General features: G+C 45.6%; 1 protein-coding gene across 2 annotated transcripts; it reads left to right on the top strand.

Annotated features, from left to right (window-relative positions):
• The first annotated feature begins 4,220 nt into the window (after nt 1-4,220).
• Nucleotides 4,221-17,480, top strand: LOC121299981 (NUAK family SNF1-like kinase 2). 2 transcript variants are annotated; one of them, XM_041228286.1, is made up of 6 exons: nt 4,221-4,606; nt 10,501-10,621; nt 11,644-11,795; nt 12,770-12,835; nt 13,991-14,243; nt 14,394-17,480. In XM_041228286.1, exons 1-6 carry the CDS (start codon nt 4,373-4,375, stop codon nt 15,446-15,448), a joined length of 1,881 nt encoding a protein of 626 aa, XP_041084220.1. In that variant the 5' UTR covers nt 4,221-4,372; the 3' UTR covers nt 15,449-17,480. The 2 variants fall into 2 exon arrangements, with proteins under 2 accessions (XP_041084220.1, XP_041084221.1); XM_041228287.1 differs by lacking the exon at nt 4,221-4,606 and adding an exon at nt 10,207-10,392.
• The last annotated feature ends 9,983 nt before the right edge of the window (nt 17,481-27,463 follow it).

Genomic DNA, 27,463 nt, shown 5'->3' with positions numbered 1-27,463 from the left:
CAGAGCGTTCTGGGATAGGTCGCCCATGTAAAATTTTAAATGAGTCGATTTGAACTTCTATTGTATAAAAGCCGGGTATTTACGATTATTTACGTTTAAGATTCGCTTATCCCTCCAGTTAATTTTAGGGCGTGTTTATCAATTTAAAGACGAAGGTTCATGGAACAAGCAAAGAGAATAAATAGCATGCAAACGGCACAGGGTGTCGCTGTTGCACCTCTGTTTTGCAGAGCAGTCTGCCAGGTGTATGAATGCCAAGACAGAGCAACCCATGAGCAAAGCAGTGCGAGGGGAACGTTTGCTTTTTAATAAGTGTAGTTAAACCCCAAGCAGATTAATGCGCCTCCAGATGGATTTAAGGGTTAAAATCCACGGGGTGTTTGTTTCCTGGTTTCGTGGGGGTAATTACCGGTAAATTCTGAACAGACAAACCGAAGAACACGATAAGGGCCTGTATGTTCTAGTGTTGGCAAGGTGCCCTCTCCAGAGCAGTATGTGTAGTGGCCAGTTTGCCAACAGTGGAAAATCAGGAGCAGGGAGTGTTTGTTTTAAAAATGGGGAATTTCTAACGCGACAAGGAAAAGAAACCCCAAACTAGCAAAAGCAAGCAGCCGTCGTGTAGAGGACACCGTTATCACCACAAGCACACATAACGAAAAAGTCAACGGCATTCACACATTCTCCAAGGGTAGCTGCTCGGCCCAGTTCTGATATACTGTGCGCACGAATATCCTGGCATGCCTTTCAATACGGATGCATTGTATAGGATGCAAACACCGCCACAGTGTCTGTTAGAGCACACGTGCTTCTGTTTTTAACACTACTGTATTTGGAGCAATATTCTCGTGTTTGTTCCAAATTCAAATTAAAAACCTTAAAGAAAGTTTACAAACGTTAAAGAATCTAGCACACAAGTTACAGCAACTTGTTCAAAATAAACAGAGCGCTGACGAGCCAATAAAGCCCTCGTGTGCTGACTTCAGTGGGACTAAACATCCGATTCACGGAGGTGCGCAACGCCTGATTATTGCCGTTTAATGAGCTAATTAGTATCGGCATCCCCCAAAAACAACCGCGTCCACCTTCAGCGCTAGATCAAAGGCGGCCGACAATATGTGAGGAAGGCCAGCCTCAATACACATCTCTATTGCCCGCAGAGCGATGCACTGTTACCATGGCTACTCTACCCTAGCCTTTTCTGTTAAGCGTATCTACCATGTTTTAAACTGGGTTAAAACAACAACAACAACTCACTTGTCTCTGGAGCCACGCTGCTCGCAAGTGAAATGTTTACACCTGGTTACTATGACAGTATTGTTAACACCACCTGTTAACAATACTGAACAATAATCAAATAACGTTTTTTGTTTGTTTTTTACTTCAAAGCCTCGGGTTTTGTTCTGAAGACCACGGGACACGGCTCCCTCGGGGTTAGTGTTAGTTCTGGTGTATTGGGTAACGTTGCATTTTGCAGTAATTTATAAAGGTCAGACGGGGGCAGTCGCTAATTTGAGTGTTGTGTATTGCGCCCCATTAGGGGTAGATTGTTATATTGTAACAGGGTGAGTTCCAGCGGGCCAGGCGTTCCTGCTTTCACAGAAACCAGACCCCTTGCGTCACAATGCGCGTTTTAAGTCAATGGCTATATAGAACCCCAAAGGTTCTGAACAGAACGCCCACAGGAAACCCGTTCGGAGGAGTGCAGCTTTGCACTAAGGCTTTGCCGTAGAAACGTTTGTCTTCTTTAAAGGTTTATTGAAAAGCAGATGATTGAGGGTTTGAAGTTTGTTTTAATAGCAATTTCCTGTTGCAGACTAACCAGACTCACTCGGCTCAAATCGCCCTAAATCTATATTCCATTCCTAAAGTGTTACCCCTTTTCACCGGGACAATAGAGCCAGTGGAAGTTTGATGTCATGTTACCATGTTACCCATCAAGACCCCCCACCCCCCCCTTTTATATCACTGCCATTCTGCAGCTCCAGTGTTACATCAGCAGGCATGACAAAGACTGGCAATCCCTAACCTCGTCTAGTTCTGGCATTTAAAGACGGGAAATGTTTAATCTAGTTCCTGGAAAACACGTGACAAAATCTCAGCGACACCTGTGGAAATACCTTTATACCTACATAACATTTTGATATCATGCAAATACTATGAAACAAAATATATACAGAATTCCACGCAGCAAGAGGTTTGAGACAGATACGGCATGCATTTCAAACACTGAAGTGTTATAGAAGGATACCCTGGGATACTCGATCTGTTCATCTGTTTTACCTCCAGTAATGCAATACGTATAGAGGAAGTGTGCTGTCTCAGTAAGAGAGTGCTGAGGCTGGACCTTAATGATAAGTCTGTCTGTTCCTGCCCTTGGGGTTCTGGTCATAATGATGACTGCCATTCGCATGCTGACACGCATTGGATCAGTGGACGCTGCTAATCTGATCTTATGCCGACATTATGTGAATGCATTCATTTTGTTGCAGGCTCGGTTGGGTCATTTTAATATTTCTTTGCCCTTTTCCTAATCTTTGGATCGGTACTGATTGGGAATTCACACGTTCTGGTTCTGATTCTCTGTGTTAAACTAAACCCTTTATAAAGCCTGCTAATCTTTTTATGTCAGATCAGAGGGAAAATCTTTTTGACAGTGTGTGTGTGTGTGTGTGTGTGTGTGTGTGTGTGTGTGTGTGTGTGTGCCTGCGTGCGAGAGTGGTACTGTGTCTGAGTGTATCTTTGTGTGGCTGTGTGTGAGTGATTGTGCGTGAGAGTGTGTCTGTGTGTGTGTCTCTGTGTGTGTGGCTATGCGTGTGAGAGTGTGTCTATGTATGGCTGTCTGTCTTGTCTTCATACATTCACTTCCAGTCAGACTGTGGTTCATGATAATAACGTGTTGTTTTTAAACTGAGAGATGATGTAGGGTGGTTGTAGAGGCAGTGAGAGCTCTGTGATCTCAGGGTGACTCACTGGGTGCGCTGCATACCCTTCCTTCAATCCCTCAGCTGGACGGGGTTCCTCAGGGGAACACAATGGATGCTGTGTTATATCTGGAATATGCTTGTGCAGTATAGAAATATTTACATCGATGCATTAGAAAGTGCATGTGTTACAGAAAAGTGTTACAGTATAAACAGAATATGTACACTGCTGTGCAAAAGTCTTAGACATGGTGCAGTGTTCTACTGTGATGCATTATGAACATCAACACTTTACTCAAAGCCTCCACTAGTGTTTTCTACTATTATAACAACCTTGACTTGCATAAAGAAGGAAAAACATTGCGTGAAATAGATCGCATCTCTCGATTTTCAAGGTGTGGTATCCGAAGCATAATCAACAAATACAGAGAAACATAATCTGTAATTGACAAGCCCAGGACTGGAAGACGCACAAAGCTGTCTAACAAGGATGCTTTTTTTACTCTATTTTATACATTCCCAGTAAGGTTAGGGAGGGTTTCAAACAGAAACCCCTCCGCAGAAATTGTTTTCAGAGAATTTTAATGAGTTCATTGTAAAAGTATTTAGTTGCAGATAAACATTCTCCAGGAAACTTAATTAACAGAATGAGCCAAGTCTATATTAAGAGAGACCTTATTCTCACTTCTAGCTTTAAAAAATGTTAACACAAACTTTTTAAAACTGTCTTTAAATAAAGTGTGTGTTTTTTTCTTTTTTTTTTTTTTGATTAAGAATTTGCATATTTTAAAGTTGCTCGGTTTTATTAGACAAAGAGAAGCAGATATGGTACCTTTTATTGTAGTAAGTAAACAATATTAAATCGCAAGCTTTCAAGACCTCAAAGGTCACTTCTTCTGGTAAAAGTAGAAGTAGACCTTTGAGGTCTTTAAAGCTTGCGATTAATTATTGTTTAGTTAGTCCAATAAAAGGGATCACATCTCCTTTTCTGTCAATCATCTCTGGACTGATACAGCTACCATTTCATCTATCGACTATGGATTTTGTTAGTAAGAGCAAATATTATATTTTTCTTACTTCACAATTTCAGAAGCACAAAAGACGTCAATTAAAATGGAAATCAATAATCATAATGAACACGTTTGGCCAGATTAGCTGGTGGAAGGGCGGGTGGATAAAACAAGGGGTTTCACAAGCACCGCCCACTACGCCTAAGCCACGCCTATACTAAGCATAAACCAATAAGAGCAAGCTCTGCCCTGCTGGTGTTGAATTATGCATGCCTGGGCTGAGAAATCAGCTTGTCTATATAGTGTATGGAAGTGGTAGAGAGTACATGTCACCGAGTTTGCAAGGCGATGCACTTCAAGATGCTGTAATTCTTCTTAGGTGTTTTAGCTGCGCTCAAGCATTCGCGTCTTTATTCTATCTGCACGTACGGTTGTGTTGTCATGGAACGGTGCTATTTCAAACAGAGCAGCCACGCCATGGCTCCCCTCGCCTCTTTCCCGGCTGGTAGTGCGCTGACAGCCGGCCATTCTGCCGTGCAGTCTTCCATCAAGAGGCATGCGGTTAAGAGGCACCACCACAAGCACAACATCAAACACAGATACGAGTTTTTGGAGACTCTGGGCAAAGGGACTTATGGGAAAGTCAAAAAAGCAGTGGAGAGATCCGGGAGAGTGGTAAGGGAATATGCATTATTTTAAGCAGGACCTTCTATTGCCCACTGGCAATGGGAACCGCAGTACTGTGTGCATCTATGTTAATTTAAATACACTTAAATGAATTTTTTAATTAAATTTAATGTTAGGTAGATGTGTGTGGATTTTTTTAACAGCCTATATGTTTTGCGTTTGTTACTACAATTGTTAGTAAACCAGGCTGATGCGTTATTGCTGTATTGTTTCGGTTCCGCTGTTTTCTTTTTTGCTGCGCTGGGTATTTATACGGGTAAGTTTATTTGTAGAGATTGGCAGGGTGTCACACATAGCAGTCGCTTCACTACTGCAAACTACCCATTGAGTCGCCTACAACAACTAATGCATTGCGCAGCTTTATAAAGCTGCAATGTGTTCTTTCAAACCCGACTTTCCGTGTTAATGTTCTAGGCATGGGAGTTAGACTTTGCATTGCTAATTAGTTTCACCGGTGTGTCCCCGCTTTGGTTTGCCCATTTGTGTCCAGGTGTTATCAACTGAGCTGGAAAAAACTTCTTGGATGCCCCTTTGCATGTGGAGGGCTGTATGTTCAACTCTGGTATTTCGATTTTATATATATATATATATATATATATATATATATATATATATATATATATATATATATATATATATATATATATATATATATATATATATAAAAAAACACATATAACACCAAAACATGCTTTTAAATTGGCAATACAATACTAGCTACACTAAAAAACAAACTTTCGATATTGTATTATTATTATTAAGACATGTTGAGTACTCGTTCCTCTTTTAATTTGGCCTTTGTTTGTTTGTTTCCCTATGAACCACGTGAAGGTTTTGAGAGTCCAGTCACCTAGGTTTGCTCGTCGGCACAGCATAATCCGTTTCTCTTGGGCTGAGTGCGCATAAAAAAAGGTGGTTCTCACCAGTTGATTTTAATACGTTTCGGTCGTTATGACGGAACAAAAAGTTAAGGAAAACTGGGGACCCGTCCCCCCTGAAATACTCAGTTACCCTGACAACGGGGCTGATGGCTTAAGTAACGCACAGTAAGCGGATTGATCGAATACCCCTATTTAGTTTTGTTATCAGCGACGCGTAAACACAACACATTTGAACTCTGCTGTGATGACAATATTCACCGCTTGCCAACGTTTTATCTGCAATAAACATCTTGGCTCGGCTAGAAAAACTGGTTCCTTGAAGTAATGGCCTTCTCAGAAGTGAAAGGCAAAGCGAAAAAGCGACCTTTCTGAAAACAATGGGTGAATGAGTCACTGGATCAACAGTGATGTTGAGCAACTGAAGCTAAATGTAATCGCTCTTCAGTCTCTGCGTAGCTTTCTTTAAAAACGACTCGCCCCAGAGGACTGGAATCCAGGCGCTATATGGACTCTGACGTCTTGGCGTGCTTCATTGCGAGTGTATTCATTGCTGTGAGACATGGGATTGTATGTGCTGTTAACACAGTATTTATATAGGTACACTCGCTGACCCCCAAGGGCAGTGTTCCAGACTTTTTTCAGGATTAATAAACAGTTTTAGCAGAGAGTAGTGACACAAAGCCAGTGTTTTGTTGTGCGTGTCTTGTCTCAATGGTGACTGAGGTTGGGGGGGGGGGTACTTACTTCAAGAAATGTTTGTCTGGATCGTGAGATGTTTCTTGTGATCACAACATGACCATTTGAAGTATCAACAGTCCTCAGGGCTTTATAGCCTCCCCTCAGCTGGGCTCCTGTAATTGGTTACCATGCCCGATGGAAGATGTTTGCTTTTGTGTTATCCAGTCATTTGTTAGTCAAATACTGTATGTGTTTTTGTCAGTCTGATGTGATCTTTGACTTTGACGGTTTCTTTTAAAATGCTCAGGTTCTTTGAAACGCAGGGGGGCTTCTGCGTAGACCTGGCTCGGTGTTTGAAGTTGAGGGCAGAGAGACATACAAGTACATGCAGTGATGTTTGTTAGACATAAATCCTCTGTCGAGTCCCACTGCACAAAGCGTCGGGGCTCTATTGTAATGATCACAATGGAAATATAATAGAAGGGTTTGTACTGGTAGTTCTTAGGTCTTCAGTAAACCTGTTTTTTTTATTTGTAAAAGTGTTGGGTGTCAGGTTTCCATTTGTGTGCTGTTGTAATCTCCTGGTTAAACTTGTCACATATGTCCAGGTTCCCTCTTTCCCTGAGAGCAGAGTGGCACGCTCTACCCCTCAAACACCTTATCCAAGTGTGCGGAGCAAGAGGAGGGGGTGTTCAGACCCACCCACCTGAGTGTCGGTTAGCACCAAAGAGGCTTCCTATCTCCCATGGGCAGGCCTTTTGTGAAATGTGCTTCCTTGCGAGCCACATCAAACAGGGATGCCTCTCCCTCCTTCACACTGTTTCTAGCACTTCATTACTCAAGACCCTTTGCAGGGATTCATGGAGGGAAAACAGAAATAGCCAAGCAACTGCCCTGGAGAGTGGAGCACTCTCTTGTTTAATGTTGTAGACATTCAGAGTATAGTTTCACCCAAAACACAGGCAGGTGCAGTCGGAAGCTAAGCAGAATTTGTCAGGGTATTGTGAGTTTTCCCCTTCCTTTCCGAGTTGAGTAAGAATCCTGTGAAATCTGCGGTACTTTCCACCTGCGGGGGAGCTGGACCAAGCTAAAAATAACTTGTTTATTTTCAAACAAAGCGATCCCTCCCCTCTGCCTGGCGTCACTGCCCTGGGAGAGCAGAGCCTGTTGGGTATCCCGATTTTCAGCAGTTCAAATAAATCAGGTCGAGGTGCAGGAGTTCTTATCTGTGATTTAAAGATTAGCCGAGTTGAGGTTGTCTTTCATGAGAGAGAGACCTTGGTTTAAACAGTGACTAAGAAGTTTCATAATGTGTTTTTAAAAAAAAAAAAAAAAAGTCTAGCTTCATTATAATGAACCCCCCTGGGTCCTGGAGTAATGTTAATTTTGTCAGGGTGTTCACTATAATAGGGTATGGCAATTTGCTGTATCAGAGTAATGAAGAAACGCCCCGAATTGAACATCTTGTATACAGAAGTTCTTGCAAGAGAATTTCACACTGAACATTTAAACTGTATATTTAAAAGAAAACATTTGAAGTAAAAAGTACATTGACATGCTGAATACAGCAATTACGTGCCCTTTCTCTTGAAAAACATACCCAGGGTAGATTGCTTCTTATATTTCGTGCTTTTCTCAATGCACACCATTTCAGTCTTGTTACCTCCACATGCCTGTTGCCATGGCTGCAGTTTGCGTGAAGATGGCGACGGTTGTGTACGTCACACATGATTAGCTTGACAATAGGTTAATCTATGAATCTGCCTTATCTTCAAATAGCCTACCAAGGTCTTTTGTTTCCCCTGAGAAAATTGCACAGTCACACTGGAGAGAGTTCAGTGTCAGTCCCTACCAAGATCATTTTATCTGGGAAGAGTTTGTATAAGTGATCATTCAGGGCTAGTTCCCATTGACAACAGTTCTTGCTGCTTGGTTCGTTATAGTGAAGTTAGAATGTGTTTCCTTGACTCGTCTTTTTAATGGGCTGTTTCCCTTTTATTGCACAGTCACACTGGAGAGAGTTCAGTGTCAGTCCCTACCAAGATCATTTTATCTGGGAAGAGTTTGTATAAGTGATCAACAGGGCTAGTTCCCATTGACAACAGTTCTTGCTGCTTGGTTCGTTATAGTGAAGTTAGAATGTGTTTCCTTGACTCGTCTTTTTAATGGGCTGTTTCCCTTTTAGATCAAGATTGTTCTCCTCAGTTATATGAATATTTGGAATGAAAGCTCCCCAGTCCTGTTTTTAGTGACTCCTGTAGAGTCTATGAATAGCTGCCGAACTCGTTGTACCATGTGGGCTGGCAGTATTCCCTCAGCCTGTATGTAATCCTTTCTTTTCTTAATTCTAGAACTAAATCTAGCAACACGACATTGCACACACCTTCGTTGTCGGCTGTTTGGTAGCCGCCATTTACAAAGAGTGGATCCCGATTTCAACTGAAACAAGAAGGTGGTTTCTGGGCTTTGTTGTAAATCTGAGTTGAGTAAACCCATGTCAGGCTTAATTTATTCCTGAGAAGAATGGCATGTGTAATGTGCCTAAAGCTTCAGGGAACAGAGGTTCGTTTCACATTTCTGTGTGAGGATCATCCCTTCTCCCATCCTTTATTGTTCTGGAAAAAGCCGTTTTGTTAAACCCTGGCAGCTGAGCGGTGTCCCCTGGGCACGGAACTCTTCTCCAGTTCCGGGAGCTTTAACAATAGAAAGTGAGAAAACCCTCGACTATAAAGATCAGGGATCAGCTCTCTAGGAGCCCCGAGCACTGCTTGTGTGACTGTGGAAACCCAGGTGCTGCTTCTGTTACTTTGGATTCTGCTTAAGCCAGGGTCTTGTGGTCGTCAATCTGAGATGACCCAGGATTGACCGGGTGACTGGCCTCTTTGTTGGGTGGTCTTGCATCACCCTGCTATCGTAGGGCAGTTTAAAAATAAAACAAACTGGAGGGGGTGGGGGGACATTTCACGTGTCCTCCCTCCCTTCACGGTGCAATTGGCCATCAGAGGTGACCGGTGTCAATGTCAGAGTGGTCTGCATTGTTCTGAGCTTGTAGGGAGTGATGGGGAATGTGATTTTCCTGAATCTCCTGTCAATCCCCTCATTTACAGTGGTGGGGGGGTGGGGGGCTGCATTGACTACTTATATTTTGAGAGTTTTTGAAGGTGCAGGATTTCAGACCTGTATGGATCACGGGCATCGCTGGCATGACTAAGGCTCACGGCAAGCTACAGTAAAATCCTGGGCTGGCTCAAACTGCTATACAGGGTCTCATTTTTAGATGTGGAAACGTGATCCACAGCAGGACGTTTTGATTGTAGGGACAGGTGTATGTGAGGAATGTTGTCTTTGAGATGTAAAGCTGACCTAATCTCTTCCCTCTGGCTAACCCTCTCGCACCTGCTCTGTTAATGATCCTCTGGACTAAACGCACAGTTTACGATCTCCCAGTACACACTGCAGTGGTAATGATAGCCACAACAAGCAGGGCCCTACTGAGGGTCATCGCTTACCTCAATAAAGAAGGCCCGGTCACACTTTCATCAGGGGAATTCAGCAGTATTTTGTTGTACGTGGTTAGCACTTTGTCTGGACAGTACATTATAAACCATTCCCTCTGTACTGTACAGTAATTCGGAGTGGGGCAATGATAAGCAGAGTGAGTAAGAGTCTGCTATTCTGCACTGTGCTGTGTGCGACGGCTCGAACGTCCCCGTCCCCCCCTGCTGCCTAGCACACAGCTTGATCCCCTGCTGCAACAAAGCACTGATTTATGCTCTCTCAGCACGGCTGACTAGTGGTCTGTGCCATCTCCTGCCCCTAGGTATGCTCCAATTATCTTCTCCCAGCAGCCTATTTTTCCAGCACAGGGATGACTGTGCTTCCAGGTGGCGTGTTCTGTCCCAGTGACGCACGGATCACTCTGTCTGGAATGCCAGGAATTTGGCAGCTGGAGCGAGGACACCTGCTGACGGACGGGATTCTCGTCCCTCTTTTCCTTCACTGTTCCACAGCAGCAGTGGTGTTTGCTGGGTGCACTTGCTAGATTGTTAGTAAATGATTTTGCTCTGTCTGTTTGCAGCTCGCTCTCTAAAGAGCACATAGAACTGTTCTTCCCATTTTATTGAAGTACCAGTCTGCCCCTCCACTCCATTCTGTAACGGGCGCAGTGTAAGCTGGCCAAAAAAATGGTTTGGTCGGGACCAATTTAGTTTAAAGGTAGTAGAAAAAGTTTTTTTTACAGCATTACAAAAACATGTATTAGCTATAAAATCATGATGCTTTTGAAAAGGTTTCTAAGAGGGATTTTATTTCTTTGCTTTTCAGGTCGCCATCAAATCGATCCGGAAGGAGAAGATCAAAGACGAGCAGGATCTAATCCACATCCGTCGCGAGATTGAGATTATGTCTTCGCTCAGCCACCCGCACATTATCACCATCGACGAAGGTAAGACCAGCACCCCCCAGTCCAAGACCGCTCTGCAGCCCAGAACTTTCCAGCCACGCACCCCAACCTCGCCCGGGTGGCTTGCTTTGCAGCAAAGATTGCATCAAGCATTTGAGCAGCTGATGGAAGTGAAATCAAACCCTAAATCTGCATGAAACGGCTCGTTTATATTCGGTCGAGCTGAAAACGGGGGGAGATCATGCAAGCTTGTTAGCGATGATTCACTGGAAATTCTTGTTTCCTACAAGGAAACCAGAACTAGGGAAATTTTATATATATTAATACTAATTATTATTTTTTTAATATAATATATATTAATTATTTTTATTATATATTAATTAACATTCACACAGAGGCTCAGTATTACTCAAAACTTCTTGAGTGAGTGTCATCAATGCAGTGTCTGAATCTCATAAGGAGGTCTCTGGTACACCTGCTCACCTGAACAGGTGTCTTGAATATAGAGGTACAGGTGGCTCTAAGAGAGCAGCAATACTGCTGTGTGTGTACAGTGAATAATGGCACCTGTTTGGTTTTGGCACTCTTTAGATACATGCTAAAGGCCAATAAGAAAGACCAAGCTTGTGATAATAATAACTTCTGTTTTGACGACCAGGGTAACTGGTGAATCAAACGGGACACTTTATTTACACTAACAGCGGAGTGTTTGCTTTTATTAGAGAGAGAGAGAGAGAGAGAGGAATTCAGTCATGTTTGTCCTGTAAACACAGTCGGTATCTTTTCTGCACGTAGTTTGTCAACAGGCCCGTGTTTGAGGCTGTTGTCAGGCGAATAGCGTTCTGGATTACTTGTGATGGGCAGGTTTTGCTATTGAAATGACTTCAGATGGAGCCTTATCAGATGGCCTGAAATTGAGATTTGGGTACGGGACAGAATGCGTAATCTACACAATGAACAGTTTTCTCTGGAATGCGCGCGCAGGTGCAAAACGCACGCGAATCTACACTCCATGCTCTGGTCCTTGCCCAGGTTCTCACTCAATTTTTATTTTTCGTTTCCAGTGTTTGAGAACAAGGACAAGATCGTGATTGTAATGGAGTACGCCAGCAAAGGCGACCTTTACGACTACATCTGCGAGAAGCAGCGACTGAGTGAGCAGGAGGCCCGGCACTTCTTCAGGCAGATCGTCTCAGCTGTGCACTACTGTCACCGGGTGAGCAAGGGAGCTGGGCAGCATGGGGCTGTGGGGTTTAACACTACCGCACCCCGGTCTGTGTACAGCTGTGGTCAAACGTTTTGCATCACCCTATAGAATTGACTCTGCTTCATAGTCGAATGAAACCTGCTGAATTGTGGTACGTTAACATATTGAATTGCGTACCACTTTGTAGTTTTCCATAGAAGTAATTAAAAACTGACACCTATTAAATGTGCCGTTTCGAAATACTGTACTGCTAGCATGGCGTCCGGTAGGTTGTTTTGATTTACATGATGTTAAATAAGACCTAAATTACATTCATTTGTTCATTTTAAATTGTCTCAATACTAAAACTTTAGGTGATGCAAAACTTTTGGCCATAGCTGTGTGCTGCTGAATTGCAGTAGTAATATTAAGTCTGGGTCAAATTAGTTCTGTACAACAACCTTGTTTTCATGTCCAGAGACCAAAATAACGATCCCCATGGAAACCTACAGGTCATGTGGCCTACAGACCTGTAGAACAGGCCCCTCCCTCGCTGGAAACACTGCTGGGCGTGTGTTCCCATAACTCCAGGGTTGTATGACCCAGTTCTAAATCGGGATGCTGCTGAGCAGCCTGTGGCATGCAAGGGCACGGTCTCCACCTCTCGGTGAAATAATACAAGGCATGTGTAGTATTCTCTCCAGAACCACCTCCAGCTGATCCTTCCTCAGCGCTCTTCAAGCAACTCGGACAGGCTGGCATTCACCAGAGCTGTTCTGGGGAAAATAACATGTTAGGGTCCTGGAAGACCTGAATCTAGCGTGCTTCACTGTGCACAGGAAGAGCCCCCCTGTCCAGTGCTAGGGCACCTCACAAAGCTGGCCAGTGTGGATGCCTGTACTGTGTTGCTGTGTACGTGGTTATCTATCTGGTATTCAGTGGTAGTTCCAGGTTATTCAGAAATTGAGACAATACTAATCTCCTTTTTGTTTTTATTTTTGTAGAATGGAATTGTGCATCGGGATCTGAAGCTGGAAAACATTCTCCTTGACGGGAATGGGAATATCAAGGTGAGCTTTGGTGGGAAAGCCTTTGTGTTGCATCAGTTTTCTTTACTGGTCCGACCTGCATGAACAGCAACCCTTTGAAACCGCTCTGAGGTTTAACATCAACTCCGGACAGCTGGCTCATTCGCAGAAACCTGCCCTTTCAGTACTGATTGAACCTGTCTGATACTGCGAGGCGTCTGTCAGGCAGGTGAACTGCTTCATTGCCCCAATAAACATTCCTCAACGGTACTAAAAGCTAATAAATTCATCTAGTGAGCCTTTTACAATGTGGGCATGTATGGGAAGCATTCTGCTTGTGTTACGTTTTGTGCCTAAGAAAGAGCCACTGCTTTGCAAGATAAGATTTACTAAGTGATCTTATTTTGGCCAGCAAAGGATACACAGTCAGTGAGAACTCTAATGGTTTTTGTCACTTTGAGGCGTTTCCATTTTCAGAGTGGCTGTTAAGCATAACTATTTAACATTGCAAACCAGTATAAAGATCTGAAAATGGTAACTCCACTCAATGTGATGGCTCCAGTATGCCCATATGTTGCAGGCAGTGTCGTTTCTTGGCAGAGATCCCAGGCACCTAACCTGCTTCTCGGTAATTCAAGATCCACACCCAAAACATTCCAGGTCTCTGTTTGCTTGATGGCCATTCAGGTGTAGCTCCCGGAACAAGTGGTTATAAACTGATTGATTTTAAAAAAAGAAAGCCACCCATCCTGCTTGGCACGCACGACTGCCCTCTTCACTGAGCAGATGTTCCTGTAATCTCACTTTCTTTCATATAGATTTAGTCCTGGTCGCGCATAATGCAGATTGCATCTGCTGTCTTGGAGAGCGAGCAATTGCTGTTGAACACACCCACGCGTGCTTCCTTCCACTGTTTCATGCTGCATTCCTGAGCAGCAGTCTCTTTGTAATTCTTGTGTGTTTTCCATGCAGTACAGCGTGCTCACTTGCGGTATGTTTTGAATGCCCGATCTCCTGCTCATCTGCTAGCTTTTCATTGTCTGAGACTCATTTAAATTCAGATTTGGGTTTATTTCTGACAGTAAAAAAACAGGGATACTTCCTGATTGGTCACACCCTCCACCTCTTAAGTACTGGATTCCCATACAGGGTGTGACATGACTGTCAGGATGTCTCTGATTGAGTTTCATTTTGCAGATTGCAGATTTCGGGCTCTCCAACCTGTACCACCGTGACGAGTACCTGCAGACGTTCTGCGGCAGCCCCCTGTACGCCTCCCCGGAGATCGTGACGGGCCAGCCGTACCGCGGGCCGGAGGTGGACAGCTGGTCCCTGGGGGTCCTGCTCTACACGCTGGTCCACGGCGCCATGCCCTTCGACGGACACGACTACAAGAACCTGGTGAAGCAGATCACCAGCGGGCAGTACCGCGAGCCGGCCAAACACTCTGGTAAGACAGCCAGACCGTTGTCGCTGTTTTGCTCCATTTTTTCAGAGTCTTGACTGCCTCTCACTGTATCGTCACCTGGCTTCACTTGTCACATTGCAACACCAGTCTGCCTTGCCAGAATATCTCTAAGTTTGTTCTGTTTTTCTACAGATGCTTCTGGCTTGATTCGCTGGATGCTGATGGTAAACCCGGAGCGGCGTGCCACGGTAGAGGACGTGGCTGGGCACTGGTGGCTGAACTGGGGGTACCTCTGCCCCCTGCTGGGTGTGGGCGAGACTTTGGAATCAGCGAAGCATGCCTCCGTGGAGGCTGCCGATGTCTCGGATTCTGCAGGAGGCCTGGCGGGCATCGCTGACTGGCTGCGTCGCACGTCTCGCCCTCTCTTCGAAAACGGCTCCAAGGTGCGCTGCCTGCTGAGGCCACAGGGGGGCGTAGTGGTACGCCAGCGCTCGGTGAGGAAATCCCGCAAGGCGAACGATGTGTCCCAGACTCTGCAGGACGAGAGTTCCTGCACCGACAAACAGCCCAAAGGGATCCTGAAAAAGAGGGGAAGCTTCAGGCAGAAAACACAGGCTGCTCCTGCTGTCGACCCCGTCAAAATGGAAGATGCCAAAATGGAAGACCCCTTTTCCGACTCCGAAATGTCACCCCCAACTCCTCCGGCCTCTCCAGTAAACCCGGCCGCTCCCAGGAAAGGCATCCTGAAGAAGCCTGTGAAGCGAGAGTCCGGCTACTACTCTTCCCCAGAGAGGAGCGACTCCTCCAGGAATCTGGCCTCCCCGATCACGCCTCCTCCCGAGGCCTCTTCCCACCTCCGCAAGGGCATCCTGAAGAGGAACGGGAAGTTCTCTTCTGGCTCTCAGAGCGAGTTCGGCTCCTTGGACGAACTGGCGGTGTTGGAGTGTGGCTCTTCCATCCGAAACCGTCCCTCCGGCGCGATCAGCGAGGACCGCATCCTTGACCGACTGGAGCTGCCGAAGCAAGAGGCAGGTCCAGTGAGCGTCTGCGGGGTTCGGACCATGCGAGGCTGCGTCTCTGCCGACAACCTCCTGGGACTGGATGAGAGCGAGAGGGGGCGGCCCCACCTCTGGAACATGCGCTGCTACGAGGAGAGGGTGGGCGACAGCGCCTTCTCGCTCACAGACTGCGAGAACGTCACGGAGGTCTACAAACGGGCCATGGAGATCCGCGGCAAGATTAGCTGAGACTTGCCAGAAAAAATAACGCACCAACTAAAGAACCACCAAGCTGGTTTTGTAAAGAAAAGAGATCTTTGCTTTGCCCCTTAACGTAGCAAGGAATGCTGTATCCTGACTTGATACCAGCCAGGCTGGTCCTGGACAGTGTGTGTGGGTTTTTTTTTTTGTTAATAGGGGTTTAAAAAACAAAAAGGTTTGTTTTTTCGTGTTTGGTGAATGGGGCTTGTTTTAGTGACAGCCTGTAGAGATTTACTCTTTGGAATCTCAAGGGGTGTCGGATTGGCTTGTCTATGCTGGGTATGCTTTATCAAGGCTTCTCTGTTGAAGTAGTTCATATACTATCTGCCTTTACCCTATACTACCTGAGCACCCAGCAGTGAGACACTGTACAATTTAACTGAGTAAATTAGGCTTGTTTTTAAAAAATGTTTTCCTGCATGTGGGACTAACTGGAAGAGTACAAGCAGAGTGCACTGCAGAGGAGACGCCTGGAGTTTCTTCAGCTGGTTCAATAAACAGCAGTGTGCAAATTTATTACAACACCCCACTGCTGTGCATAGGAGATCAAACTAGGCTAATTCAGTGATTTGTCAAATTTAATACATTTATGATACACATGGAATTCATCTAAAATAAGAGAAAAGAAACACATTGCCACAAATAGTAAAATGCAGGAGGCTTTTTTTAGAAGTTGTTTTTAAGATGCCTAATTTAAAGCACAGAGTGGTCTGTTTTCACACATGGGTGCTTGTTGTTTCTAGATCACTGATTCAATGAGCAAAAGCTGAAATCCTCACACAGAGGTTTTCATGCAGGTCGGTATAGAAAGGATAAATCTTGGGTGTTCTAATCAATTTGCATGGCACTAATATATGTAATTATTTTGTTGTTAGAGAGGGGTTCTTTAGAAAGACTTGGGAAGGTGTTGAGACTGAGAGGGGAAGGCTTAGAAAATGTAAAGAAGGAACGAACAAAAGTACTGTTGTGTCATCCATAGCTATAGAACACTGCAGCGCTAGAGTTAGAAATACTGAAGGGAAAAGTACATTCCATGACCAGCACTGAGAGACCTCTTCAGTCGAAACGTCATTGAACTTGCTTCCTTTCGCATGAAAGTGTTTTAATGAGCCCAGCTATAAACTTGCAGTGGAGGAGCAGATGTCGGAGATGCTGTCCTCTCATGTAAATCTAACTGGCAGGGCAGGGCGGGGTGGGGTGATTATAACGATTGCTGGTGGATCTTGGTAGGTTGTGTAATGTTTGATCAAAGGAGAAGCTGATAGGGTTCAGCGTTATAATGTGTCTGGTAATAATGTGCAAAGTGTGACCGGGGCAGAAATCCCACCAAAGATTTCTAGTACCGGAAAGTAATTGTACTACTGAAAATGTTATTGATGAAAATCTAGCACTGGAAAATGTGAACAGGGCAACCCAAATGTGTACAGGAATGCATGCATCAATACTGGGTGTGCTCTCTTCTCAGCTGCGTGGACTGCAGGGGCCCGGTTAGATACCCTGTTTCCAGTGCCTTTACCAATCGGGGAACAATGTTCACGTGCTTTCACTGGAAGCTGAATTGCCTTTTTGTACTTTTTTTGAGTTTTGTAAATATTTGGAAATGCCATCCATGCTGTGTAAAGAGCCTGTTTATTTATTGGTTTGGAAAGCGATAGATCTGTTTTTATGTAAAGGTTATTTTGAAATGTAGATTCCAACAGAGATCCGGTAAGGGGGTTATAGTTGGGGTGGGGGTGGGGTGAGAATACATCTGTTGGCCTTTAACATCTAATGCAAGCAGGGACACTTTGGAAGCAGCGCTCTGCAAATCCAAGTGGGTGTCTGTGTGCTAAATCATTCCTGCAAGTATGAAAACAGGTATTTCTGGATGATCTGAATGTAACAAAAGAAATGTATTTGCAGTAGAAGTTTGACTGAAACAAATGTGATGTGTTTGAAATGGGTCTAATTTATTTAGTGTTTTTTTTTTTTTTTCTGTTTGTTTATTCATTTTAGAGCCACATTGGGTCGCCAAATAAAACAAAGGATTTTGAATTGGAGTCTGTTTTGTGTTTTGTTTGACTTCGCTGTACACATGCATGCACAGCTCTATGCTAGCCCTAGATAGTCGCGAGGCTGAATCTTGACTCTGTTCTATTGTGTAAGCGCTTCCAACTGAGCTAGTTAGCAGATGCTTAGGAATGCAAAGCACACAAGAGGGATATGAAAAGGACCGAACCAGGGTAGGTAAGCAAACGCACACACACAGGCTGCGTTTAAGCGCAAGCTAAGCAGTTTTACCCCAGTGTTCCACCCCTGCTGGAATGTCCGGATTCACCCCAGTGTTCTGGAATGTCCGAGCAGGATCAACTACCCACTCTGCCCTGCCAGACTGCACAGTACTGGAGATCAAAGTTAAAATCTCTGCAGGGCAGAATGAAAATTAATCCCTCTCCAACAACTAAATGTAGCCCCCATGAATCTTGGGTCTCTTCTTCTGGAAGAAATTCAATTGAAAAACCAAACCCAGATTGAGTGGGGTCAAGCAGGAAGCTGCCCTACCCGACTTGGGGCGCCCTTCAGCAGCATGCTGGTCGAGGCTGCATTCAGGCAATGCTAAATTGAAGAGACGCCCGAGATGTTATCTATTCCTGCCAACAACAACAAAATTATTAATCCTGGTTTTGGTGAAAAGCACTTGCTGCAGCATACCAAAAACAGGTCTATTTATTTATCGGATGTTTCTGAACCAAAAAAAACACACTTCTGTAATGTTGCAAACCTAGAAACATTTAAGGTGGGTTTTAGTGCCCCTATCTTGTTTCTCAGTGGCGTTGTAATATCAGCAGTTTTGGTAAAAATAAAAAACAAACCAAAAAAAAAAAAAAACACACCCCCCCCAGCCAGACACAGTTTAGGAAAGAGCGGTGACGTTAATTGCACAGCTATAGCAGCGTGGATTTACCTCACAGTAAGTATGGATCAAAGCTCCTCAGTACAGTCTTGCTGAAAGAAAGTGCAGGTAGACGAGAGTGATTTTTTTTTTTCCATCTTTAATCAGCGGATTAGCAATACAATTGAATGTTCAAAGCAATCTCCTTATCTCCAAAAAGATTAGGCAGTGAGGGGCTTACACAATGCGGTGCCCCAGGAGGAGGGAATGGGAAAGCCCCTTGGATATCCGGATCTAGTTCCTGGAAGTCATTGGTGAATGGGGGTTGTTAACAAGGAGCAGTTTCTAATTGCAAGAGTGCAGCACTGAATTAGACCAAACTCACTAAACATCAATTTAATCCAATAGATTCCTTTCTGTAGCTGCGCAAAACAAACTGGTGTTGATGTTATATACAGGTAACCCCCCCTGTTTCAAGGGGAATGCATTAGTGAGACCTTCATATAATTGAAATGTGTTCATTGTTGATAGGGTAATGGGTTCTTGATTGTGAAGTAATTGAGTGACAGGTGCTGTAGAGGTGATTCGCTAATTACAAGGTACAAGCAAATGTTTGTGTGTGGTTTTCATTTAGGAATGGAGGCCTGTAACATCCACTATTTGTAGTGACATTGAAGCAGGCCGTTGTGTTGGCTTGTCAGGCATTTGTACCCTAAAGATGGCCTGTTAGCAACAGGATGAAAGTATAAACGCGCCAGGGCCGTTTCAGTAACCGAACATTAATTGTAATCAGTTATAAAGATGTGTAACTCGGCTCTCCCCAATAATATTCAGTCCAGGATTAAGCATAATTAATAATCCCTCGCATTAACTGTTGTCCTGCGCATCGTTTTGCGTTGACTCATATCTTGTATCTGTATGGTAACTGTATTTTAACTGTTGCTATGACACTGTTTTGAACCCGAGTTCTGCAAGACGTTACTAATGGATATATTTTTAGTTACAAAAAGTGCTGACAGAAACTATTCGTCAAAAAATATATTTGCAAAACACGGTTGTGTGTGTGTGTGTGTGTGTGTGTGTGTATATATATATATGTTTTGCCTTCTGTGCCACGGCCTGTGTTGATAACCATCTAAAAAATAAAAAACATCTTCTGAAATCAGATGAAAGTACCAGTAGTCAGTCGACAAAACTACAGAAAACGGTCTACTCAGCATCTTAATAACAAAAACAACATACAGTTGTTGTGACATGTTTGAAATGAGTCACCGCATTTTTGGCTGAAAACGTGTTTTTTTTGTTTCTTTGTTTTGTTTTGTTTTTGTGGCTGTAGGCTTTTCCAAAAAGTAAAGATTCTAGACTTGTTTCAAATAGTCTAGCATCGTTACCCTTTTAAATGACTCTTTTTCTATGAACACAGTTGCTAGCTACTACAGTAATAAAAATAGGTTGATTTAATATTGCATACATTCTCGCAGAATTTGAAATTTTGAAGGCATAAAACATGTAAACAAAATATCCGTACACTTTTGTTTCCGCGTAATCCTGGAGTGACTGAATATTTTGCTTTCAGTTTTAAGGGCAGTGCTCCACAGAACTTTCTAGTGAAGAAAAAAACACAGCATACTTTGAAACTTTTACACTGACTTTTTTTTTTTGTAAACAGTTTGCAATATTAAGCACCATTTAAAAAAAACAACAACAAAAAAAAAACTACCGTGTGGTCTGGAAGGACGTTCGATGAAGTTCAATATTAATGATTTAGTACAGCGGTGGAATGGGGGAATTGAGGGCTGCAGTGTTTAATAGCTGTGCCTTGATTGCTGCCTCCTGTCTCTGTCATCAATTTGTTACCATGGTGATCTGATTGAAACCCCAATGCTATGTTTGCAAACTGCAGAGTGTATCAGTTCATCTTGATCCCACACCAGTGTGTGTTGGAATACATCTCTCTGACAGATTGTGCATATTGTCAATGCAAAGCATAGCTTATCTTTTACAAGGTGATTCTACTCACCTTGAAGGACAGGCAAGTATCTTCTCAAAACACCAGCTGGTGCAACTTGTGAATTGGACTGTGAATTTGAACTACAGCTTACTGTGGGATTTTGCCAGCACTGCAGAGGGATACAATACTAGAAGAAGAATCTGCCCTGTCAGCTGCCCTGACTGTGACTAGCATGGTTTCTTTCTTTGTGCTTCTTTCTCTGAATGTTCCTTACCTCTGACTGTGCCGTTCAGGACCCTTACAATAAGCTCTCTGACAATAAAATGCTCTGAAGTATCCAGTTGTCTGGATTGAGTAAGTGGCCATGCACAGGCCCCTTTGAAGAACGGTTTATTGTGCAATTGATCATTGAGTTGTCTAGCTTCTATCGCAGACCAGCAGTGTGGCAGGACCTCCTGTACAGCTGGGTCTGGCTGCTGATTTCCTGCAAGGTAAATGTTTGTGCACATGCTGTATGTGTGCTGTAGGGTCTCACTTGAGGCTCCCTGAATCCAGTCTGAATGAAAGGAGATAGTTTTACAGACTGGCTCTGTGGCGTGGATGGGGAACGTGGCATTATAGGTGGTGTGCCGATACCCTTAGTGAAGAGTCGTGGTAGATGATAATTAGCAATGTTCTAATTATGATGTTGGGGAAAGAAAGTGGGGTGTGTGGAAGTAAGGATCTGATCCCAGTTTAATCACAGGGTATTAGAACGGCCCTTTCCAACGCCATTAATTATAACAGGTAAGGTTGGGGATGTGCAGGGTGAGTGTGTGCCTGTGGGGAGGAAGGTGGAATAGCTACAGCATGACATCAAGACACATCCTGGGAGACCAGCGTTTGAGGGTATAGAGGAGTCAAAAGCAACCCATGGGCTCTGGTAGAGGCTGGGATAAAGTGTGCATCAGAGCTGAGTGTTGGGGTATTTGCACGGGTATGTGAATGCTGATCCGGCATGCTAATCTTTTCCCTGTTGGGTTCATCATGTGCATGTTCTGAAAAAAATCCATGCTTGATCCGACTGATCGAACCCTGTAGAACAGCCCCCACAGTTTAATGCAAAAGGAATGATTCAGAAGTCTTTGAGTGCCACTCCTACTCATCAGTGCTTGCATGCCAGTATTTCCTGGGGTACTGAGCTCAGGAAAAGCCCATCAAATTCCACTTCTGATAAATAAAAAAATAACAAACAAAATGAAAAAAAGTTTCCTGTGATTATTTTGCTGCTCACTTCTGAATTCCCCGCATGCTTTCCATTAGCAAGCTCTGGCATTTCCACAGGAATGTTCAATCACTTTTAGTCAGTTCCAAAGCGACTTCCTGCAAAACACCACATGACCAGAGGCTGTTGGTTCAAATTGATCAAAAGAAAGCGAGAGCCAGCTGTCTCTCTTATCAGGTAGCAATTACCCCAGATCTGAAGCATCAAAGCTTCCACGGTTTGAAGTTCCTTTCCAATCTCTATTAAATTGAATAAGCTTTTGGAAGCTTGTCGAGTACTTAATGATATCGATATCTCTTGAAAGCACACAGCCAAGCTGGATTTCAGAGCGCTTGGGTCTAACATCTCCTCGCTTGGCATTCGCCACTGTACTCTTTTAAATATGGATTCAATAATAAGCAGGTTTGATTACAAAGGGACGAAGCCAGCGACTGGAAAAATGATATGCTGGTTCACATAATATTTCAATTACTTCTAGGTTATTAAGAAGGACCTCAATGTCATATTCAGGTTGAAATACAAATCAGGATGAAAATTGCTCCAGATGTGTGTTGTTTAACTAATAATACATCTTTACAGATATTACCCTTGTTTCAATGTAACTTGACTTTTCTTGATTCAATCTGTTTTTTCTGTGTCTGGTCTGCTCTTCTAAGTGTACATGTGAAATGTTTTCGGCTGGATGTGTTTTTTTTATAGAGAGAACAGTAATACGCAGCTTTCTGCCCTGGGGGTCCTCACTGTAAAGGGGCTGGAATGGCATTTTTCTGATGTAAAGGGTTAAACCCTTTGAAAGACAGAGACAAGGATGAAAACTGGAATAAAAATACTGGGATAAAATTTTTTTTTTATTCTTCTGCCTTTTTTGACATCAGTTGGTGCGATGCAATCTTTAATCTCAGAACCTTTAAAGCCCATGGAACAGGAGCTGCTAGGTGAAAATACCTTTCAGATTGCCTGGTGTTTAATGGGTCTTAGTTTAACACCAGCCTAGAGCCTTATTCCAACAACACCCTAACTGACTGGACTGGACTGCAGCCCCTGGTGTTTATCAGAGATCTCCCTGCCCAGAATACCCAGGCCAATGATGGCAAGTTTCTAGGATCAGGCCATCCGAGCTGCTGCTGCAGGAGGCTAGCTATTGCAACTCTCTGCCCTGGTCACTAGCGGCAAGACCCCACAGACACACATCACACACAGCCGTGAGAACACAGCCCAGACTCTTGCCCACCGACGCACATCACACACATCCATGAGAACACAGCCCAGACTCCTCCCACCGACGCACATCACACACAGCCGTGAGAACACAGCCCAGACTCCTCCCACCGACGCACACTACACACAGCCGTGAGAGCACAGCCCAGACTCCTCCCACCGACGCACATCACACACAGCCGTGAGAGCACAGCCCAGACTCCTCCCACCGACGCACACTACACACAGCCCAGACCCCTCCCTAAAGACTCACCCGACTCCTCCCACCGACGCACATCACACACAGCCGTGAGAACACAGCCCAGACTCCTCCCACCGACGCACATCACACACATCCGTGAGAACACAGCCCAGACTCCTCCCACTGACGCACATCACACACAGCCCAGACTCCTCCCAACAACGCACACCACACACAGCCGTGAGAACACAGCCCAGACTCCTCCCACTGACGCACATCACACACAGCCCAGACTCCTCCCAACAACGCACACCACACACATCTGTGAGAACACAGCCCAGACTCCTCCCACTGACGCACATCACACACAGCCCAGACTCCTCCCAACAACGCACACCACACACAGCCGTGTGAACACAGCCCAGACTCCTCCCACCGAAGCACACCACACACAGCAGTGAGAACACAGCCCAGACTCCTCCCACCGACGCACATCACACACAGCCGTGAGAACACAGCCCAGACTCCTCCCACCGAAGCACACCACACACAGCAGTGAGAACACAGCCCAGACTCCTCCCACCGACGCACACCACACACAGCCGTGAGAGCACAGCCCAGACTCCTCCCACCGACGCACATCACACACAGCCGTGAGAACACAGCCCAGACTCCTCCCACCGACGCACACCACACACAGCCGTGAGAGCACAGCCCAGACTCCTCCCACCGACGCACATCACACACAGCCGTGAGAACACAGCCCAGACTCCTCCCACCGACGCACATCACACACAGCCCAGACTCCTCCCACCGACGCACACTACACACAGCCCAGACCCCTCCCTAAAGACTCACCCGACTCCTCCCACCGACGCACATCACACACAGCCGTGAGAACACAGCCCAGACTCCTCCCACCGACGCACATCACACACATCCGTGAGAACACAGCCCAGACTCCTCCCACTGACGCACATCACACACAGCCCAGACTCCTCCCAACAACGCACACCACACACAGCCGTGTGAACACAGCCCAGACTCCTCCCACTGACGCACATCACACACAGCCCAGACTCCTCCCAACAACGCACACCACACACATCCGTGAGAACACAGCCCAGACTCCTCCCACTGACGCACATCACACACAGCCCAGACTCCTCCCAACAACGCACACCACACACAGCCGTGTGAACACAGCCCAGACTCCTCCCACCGACGCACACCACACACAGCAGTGAGAACACAGCCCAGACTCCTCCCACCGACGCACATCACACACAGCCGTGAGAACACAGCCCAGACTCCTCCCACCGAAGCACACCACACACAGCAGTGAGAACACAGCCCAGACTCCTCCCACCGACGCACACCACACACAGCCGTGAGAACACAGCCCAGACTCCTCCCACCGACGCACACCACACACAGCCGTGAGAACACAGCCCAGACTCCTCCCACCGACGCACACCACACACAGCCGTGAGAGCACAGCCCAGACTCCTCCCACCGACGCACATCACACACAGCCGTGAGAACACAGCCCAGACTCCTCCCACCGACGCACACCACACACAGCCGTGAGAACACAGCCCAGACTCCTCCCACCGACGCACACCACACACAGCCGTGAGAACACAGCCCAGACTCCTCCCACCGACGCACATCACACACAGCCGTGAGAACACAGCCCAGACTCCTCCCACCGACGCACACCACACACAGCCGTGAGAACACAGCCCAGACTCCTCCCACCGACGCACATCACACACAGCCGTGAGAGCACAGCCCAGACTCCTCCCACTGACGCACATCACACACAGCCCAGACTCCTCCCACCGACGCACACCACACACAGCCCAGACCCCTCCCTAAAGACTCACCCGACTCCTCCCACCGACGCACATCACACACAGCCGTGAGAACACAGCCCAGACTCCTCCCACCGACGCACATCACACACATCCGTGAGAACACAGCCCAGACTCCTCCCACTGACGCACATCACACACAGCCCAGACTCCTCCCAACAACGCACACCACACACAGCCGTGTGAACACAGCCCAGACTCCTCCCACTGACGCACATCACACACAGCCCAGACTCCTCCCAACAACGCACACCACACACATCCGTGAGAACACAGCCCAGACTCCTCCCACTGACGCACATCACACACAGCCCAGACTCCTCCCAACAACGCACACCACACACAGCCGTGAGAACACAGCCCAGACTCCTCCCACCGACGCACACCACACACAGCCGTGAGAACACAGCCCAGACTCCTCCCACCGACGCACATCACACACAGCCGTGAGAACACAGCCCAGACTCCTCCCACCGACGCACATCACACACAGCCGTGAGAACACAGCCCAGACTCCTCCCACCGACGCACATCACACAGCCGTGAGAGCACAGCCCAGACTCCTCCCACTGACGCACATCACACACAGCCCAGACTCCTCCCACCGACGCACATCACACACAGCCGTGAGAACACAGCCCAGACTCCTCCCACCGACGCACATCACACACATCCGTGAGAACACAGCCCAGACTCCTCCCACCGACGCACATCACACACAGCCGTGAGAACACAGCCCAGACTCCTCCCACCGACGCACATCACACACAGCCGTGAGAACACAGCCCAGACTCCTCCCACCGACGCACATCACACACAGCCGTGAGAACACAGCCCAGACTCCTCCCACCGACGCACATCACACACAGCCGTGAGAACACAGCCCAGACTCCTCCCACCGACGCACATCACACAGCCGTGAGAGCACAGCCCAGACTCCTCCCACTGACGCACATCACACACAGCCCAGACTCCTCCCACCGACGCACATCACACACAGCCGTGAGAACACAGCCCAGACTCCTCCCACCGACGCACATCACACACATCCGTGAGAACACAGCCCAGACTCCTCCCACCGACGCACATCACACACAGCCGTGAGAACACAGCCCAGACTCCTCCCACCGACGCACACCACACACAGCCGTGAGAACACAGCCCAGACTCCTCCCACCGACGCACATCACACACAGCCGTGAGAACACAGCCCAGACTCCTCCCACCGACGCACACTACACACAGCCGTGAGAGCACAGCCCAGACTCCTCCCACTGACGCACATCACACACAGCCCAGACTCCTCCCACCGACGCACACTACACACAGCCCAGACCCCTCCCCAAAGACGCACACCACACATAACCCAGACCCCTCCCCACCACCACTCACCACCCCAGACAGTGTTTGCTGACTGTCTGAGTCTGTGGTTTGTGGGATCCCTTCTAGCCGGTGTTCTGGAACGAGGATGTTATGGCTGAGGGGTGAGCTAGCGATGCCCCGAGCTACAGGTTTATGAGAATCGTTTTCTTTAGGGTTGGGTGACTCATATTAAGCATAAAACTTTCCCCTTTGGTCGCATTCATAGTCTTAGTGTGTGCAAGTAACTGTATCTGCTGCTCCCTACAATGAGCCAGGCTTTATGAATACACCTCCTTGTCTCTCATGCTGTAGGACTAAATATCCCAACTTATTTCTTATAGTGAACACAGCAAAGGAAAGCTGGATAGAAGTATGAAACAATTATGACTTGTAATCTGTGGGACGGTGCGCTCTATCTTCCATCACACGAATGCTTGATTAATTACAGTGAGTTTCACAACCTATTGTTCAACTGTTTTTTAAAGATGGGTAGAAGTTTATTTTTCAAATAACAGTCCTTAAAAGTTTAATGAATCAGGCCCACAGTAATGGTATTACACATTCATTAAAATTATATATATATATATATATATATATATATATATATATATATATATATATATATATATATAACACACACATTGAGTTATTAAGCAGTGTACTAATAGATACCCACCGTGTAACAAATTTTTTTAATTTTTTGGTTCCTGGGTAGTAAGTGTTATTTTCTAATTGCTTATGCCTCAAAAGTATAGAAAATGGCTATTATTCCCCACAAACTTTGCTTTTGTGACCAGGACAGTGATATTTCAAAATATCACTATTTCCAATGGGAAAACAGGCAAATGTGTATCTTTTCGTTCACATAAAGTCAGAAAAAAACAACATATGAATCCAAATTAACATGTATTTATACTAAAGTAATACAAAAATGACTATTTACAGTATAATCGAAAATCTTGAAAAACTACTCACTTGTAAATCTTTTGTAGTCATTTTTGTATTACTTTAGTATAAATTCATGTTAATTTGGATTCATATGTTGTTTTTTTCTGACTTTATGTGAACGAAAAGATACACATTTGCCCGTTTTCCCATTGGAAACAGTGGAAACAGTTTTCCCACAGTATTTTGAATACTTTTCTATACTTTTGAGGCTTAAGCAATTAGGAAATAACACTTACTACCCAGGAACAAAAATTGTGTTACATAGTGTAATCCTCCTGAAATGGGACAAATGGCTGTACAGCTGGGTTAAATTTAGCGGGAGGATCAGGT

This window comes from Polyodon spathula, chromosome 25, assembly GCF_017654505.1.
Source record: "Polyodon spathula isolate WHYD16114869_AA chromosome 25, ASM1765450v1, whole genome shotgun sequence".
Lineage (NCBI taxonomy): Eukaryota > Metazoa > Chordata > Actinopteri > Acipenseriformes > Polyodontidae > Polyodon > Polyodon spathula.
This window is presented reverse-complemented; position numbering and strand designations above follow the sequence as displayed.

Coding starts and splice junctions, on each gene's coding strand:
- LOC121299981 (XM_041228286.1), top strand. CDS start 4,373: ATGGAACGGTGCTATTTCAAACAGAGCAGCCACGCCATGGCTCCCCTC. Junction 10,622..11,643: donor CATTATCACCATCGACGAAG/GTAAGACCAGCA, acceptor TTTCGTTTCCAG/TGTTTGAGAACAAGGACAAG. Junction 14,244..14,393: donor CGAGCCGGCCAAACACTCTG/GTAAGACAGCCA, acceptor GTTTTTCTACAG/ATGCTTCTGGCTTGATTCGC.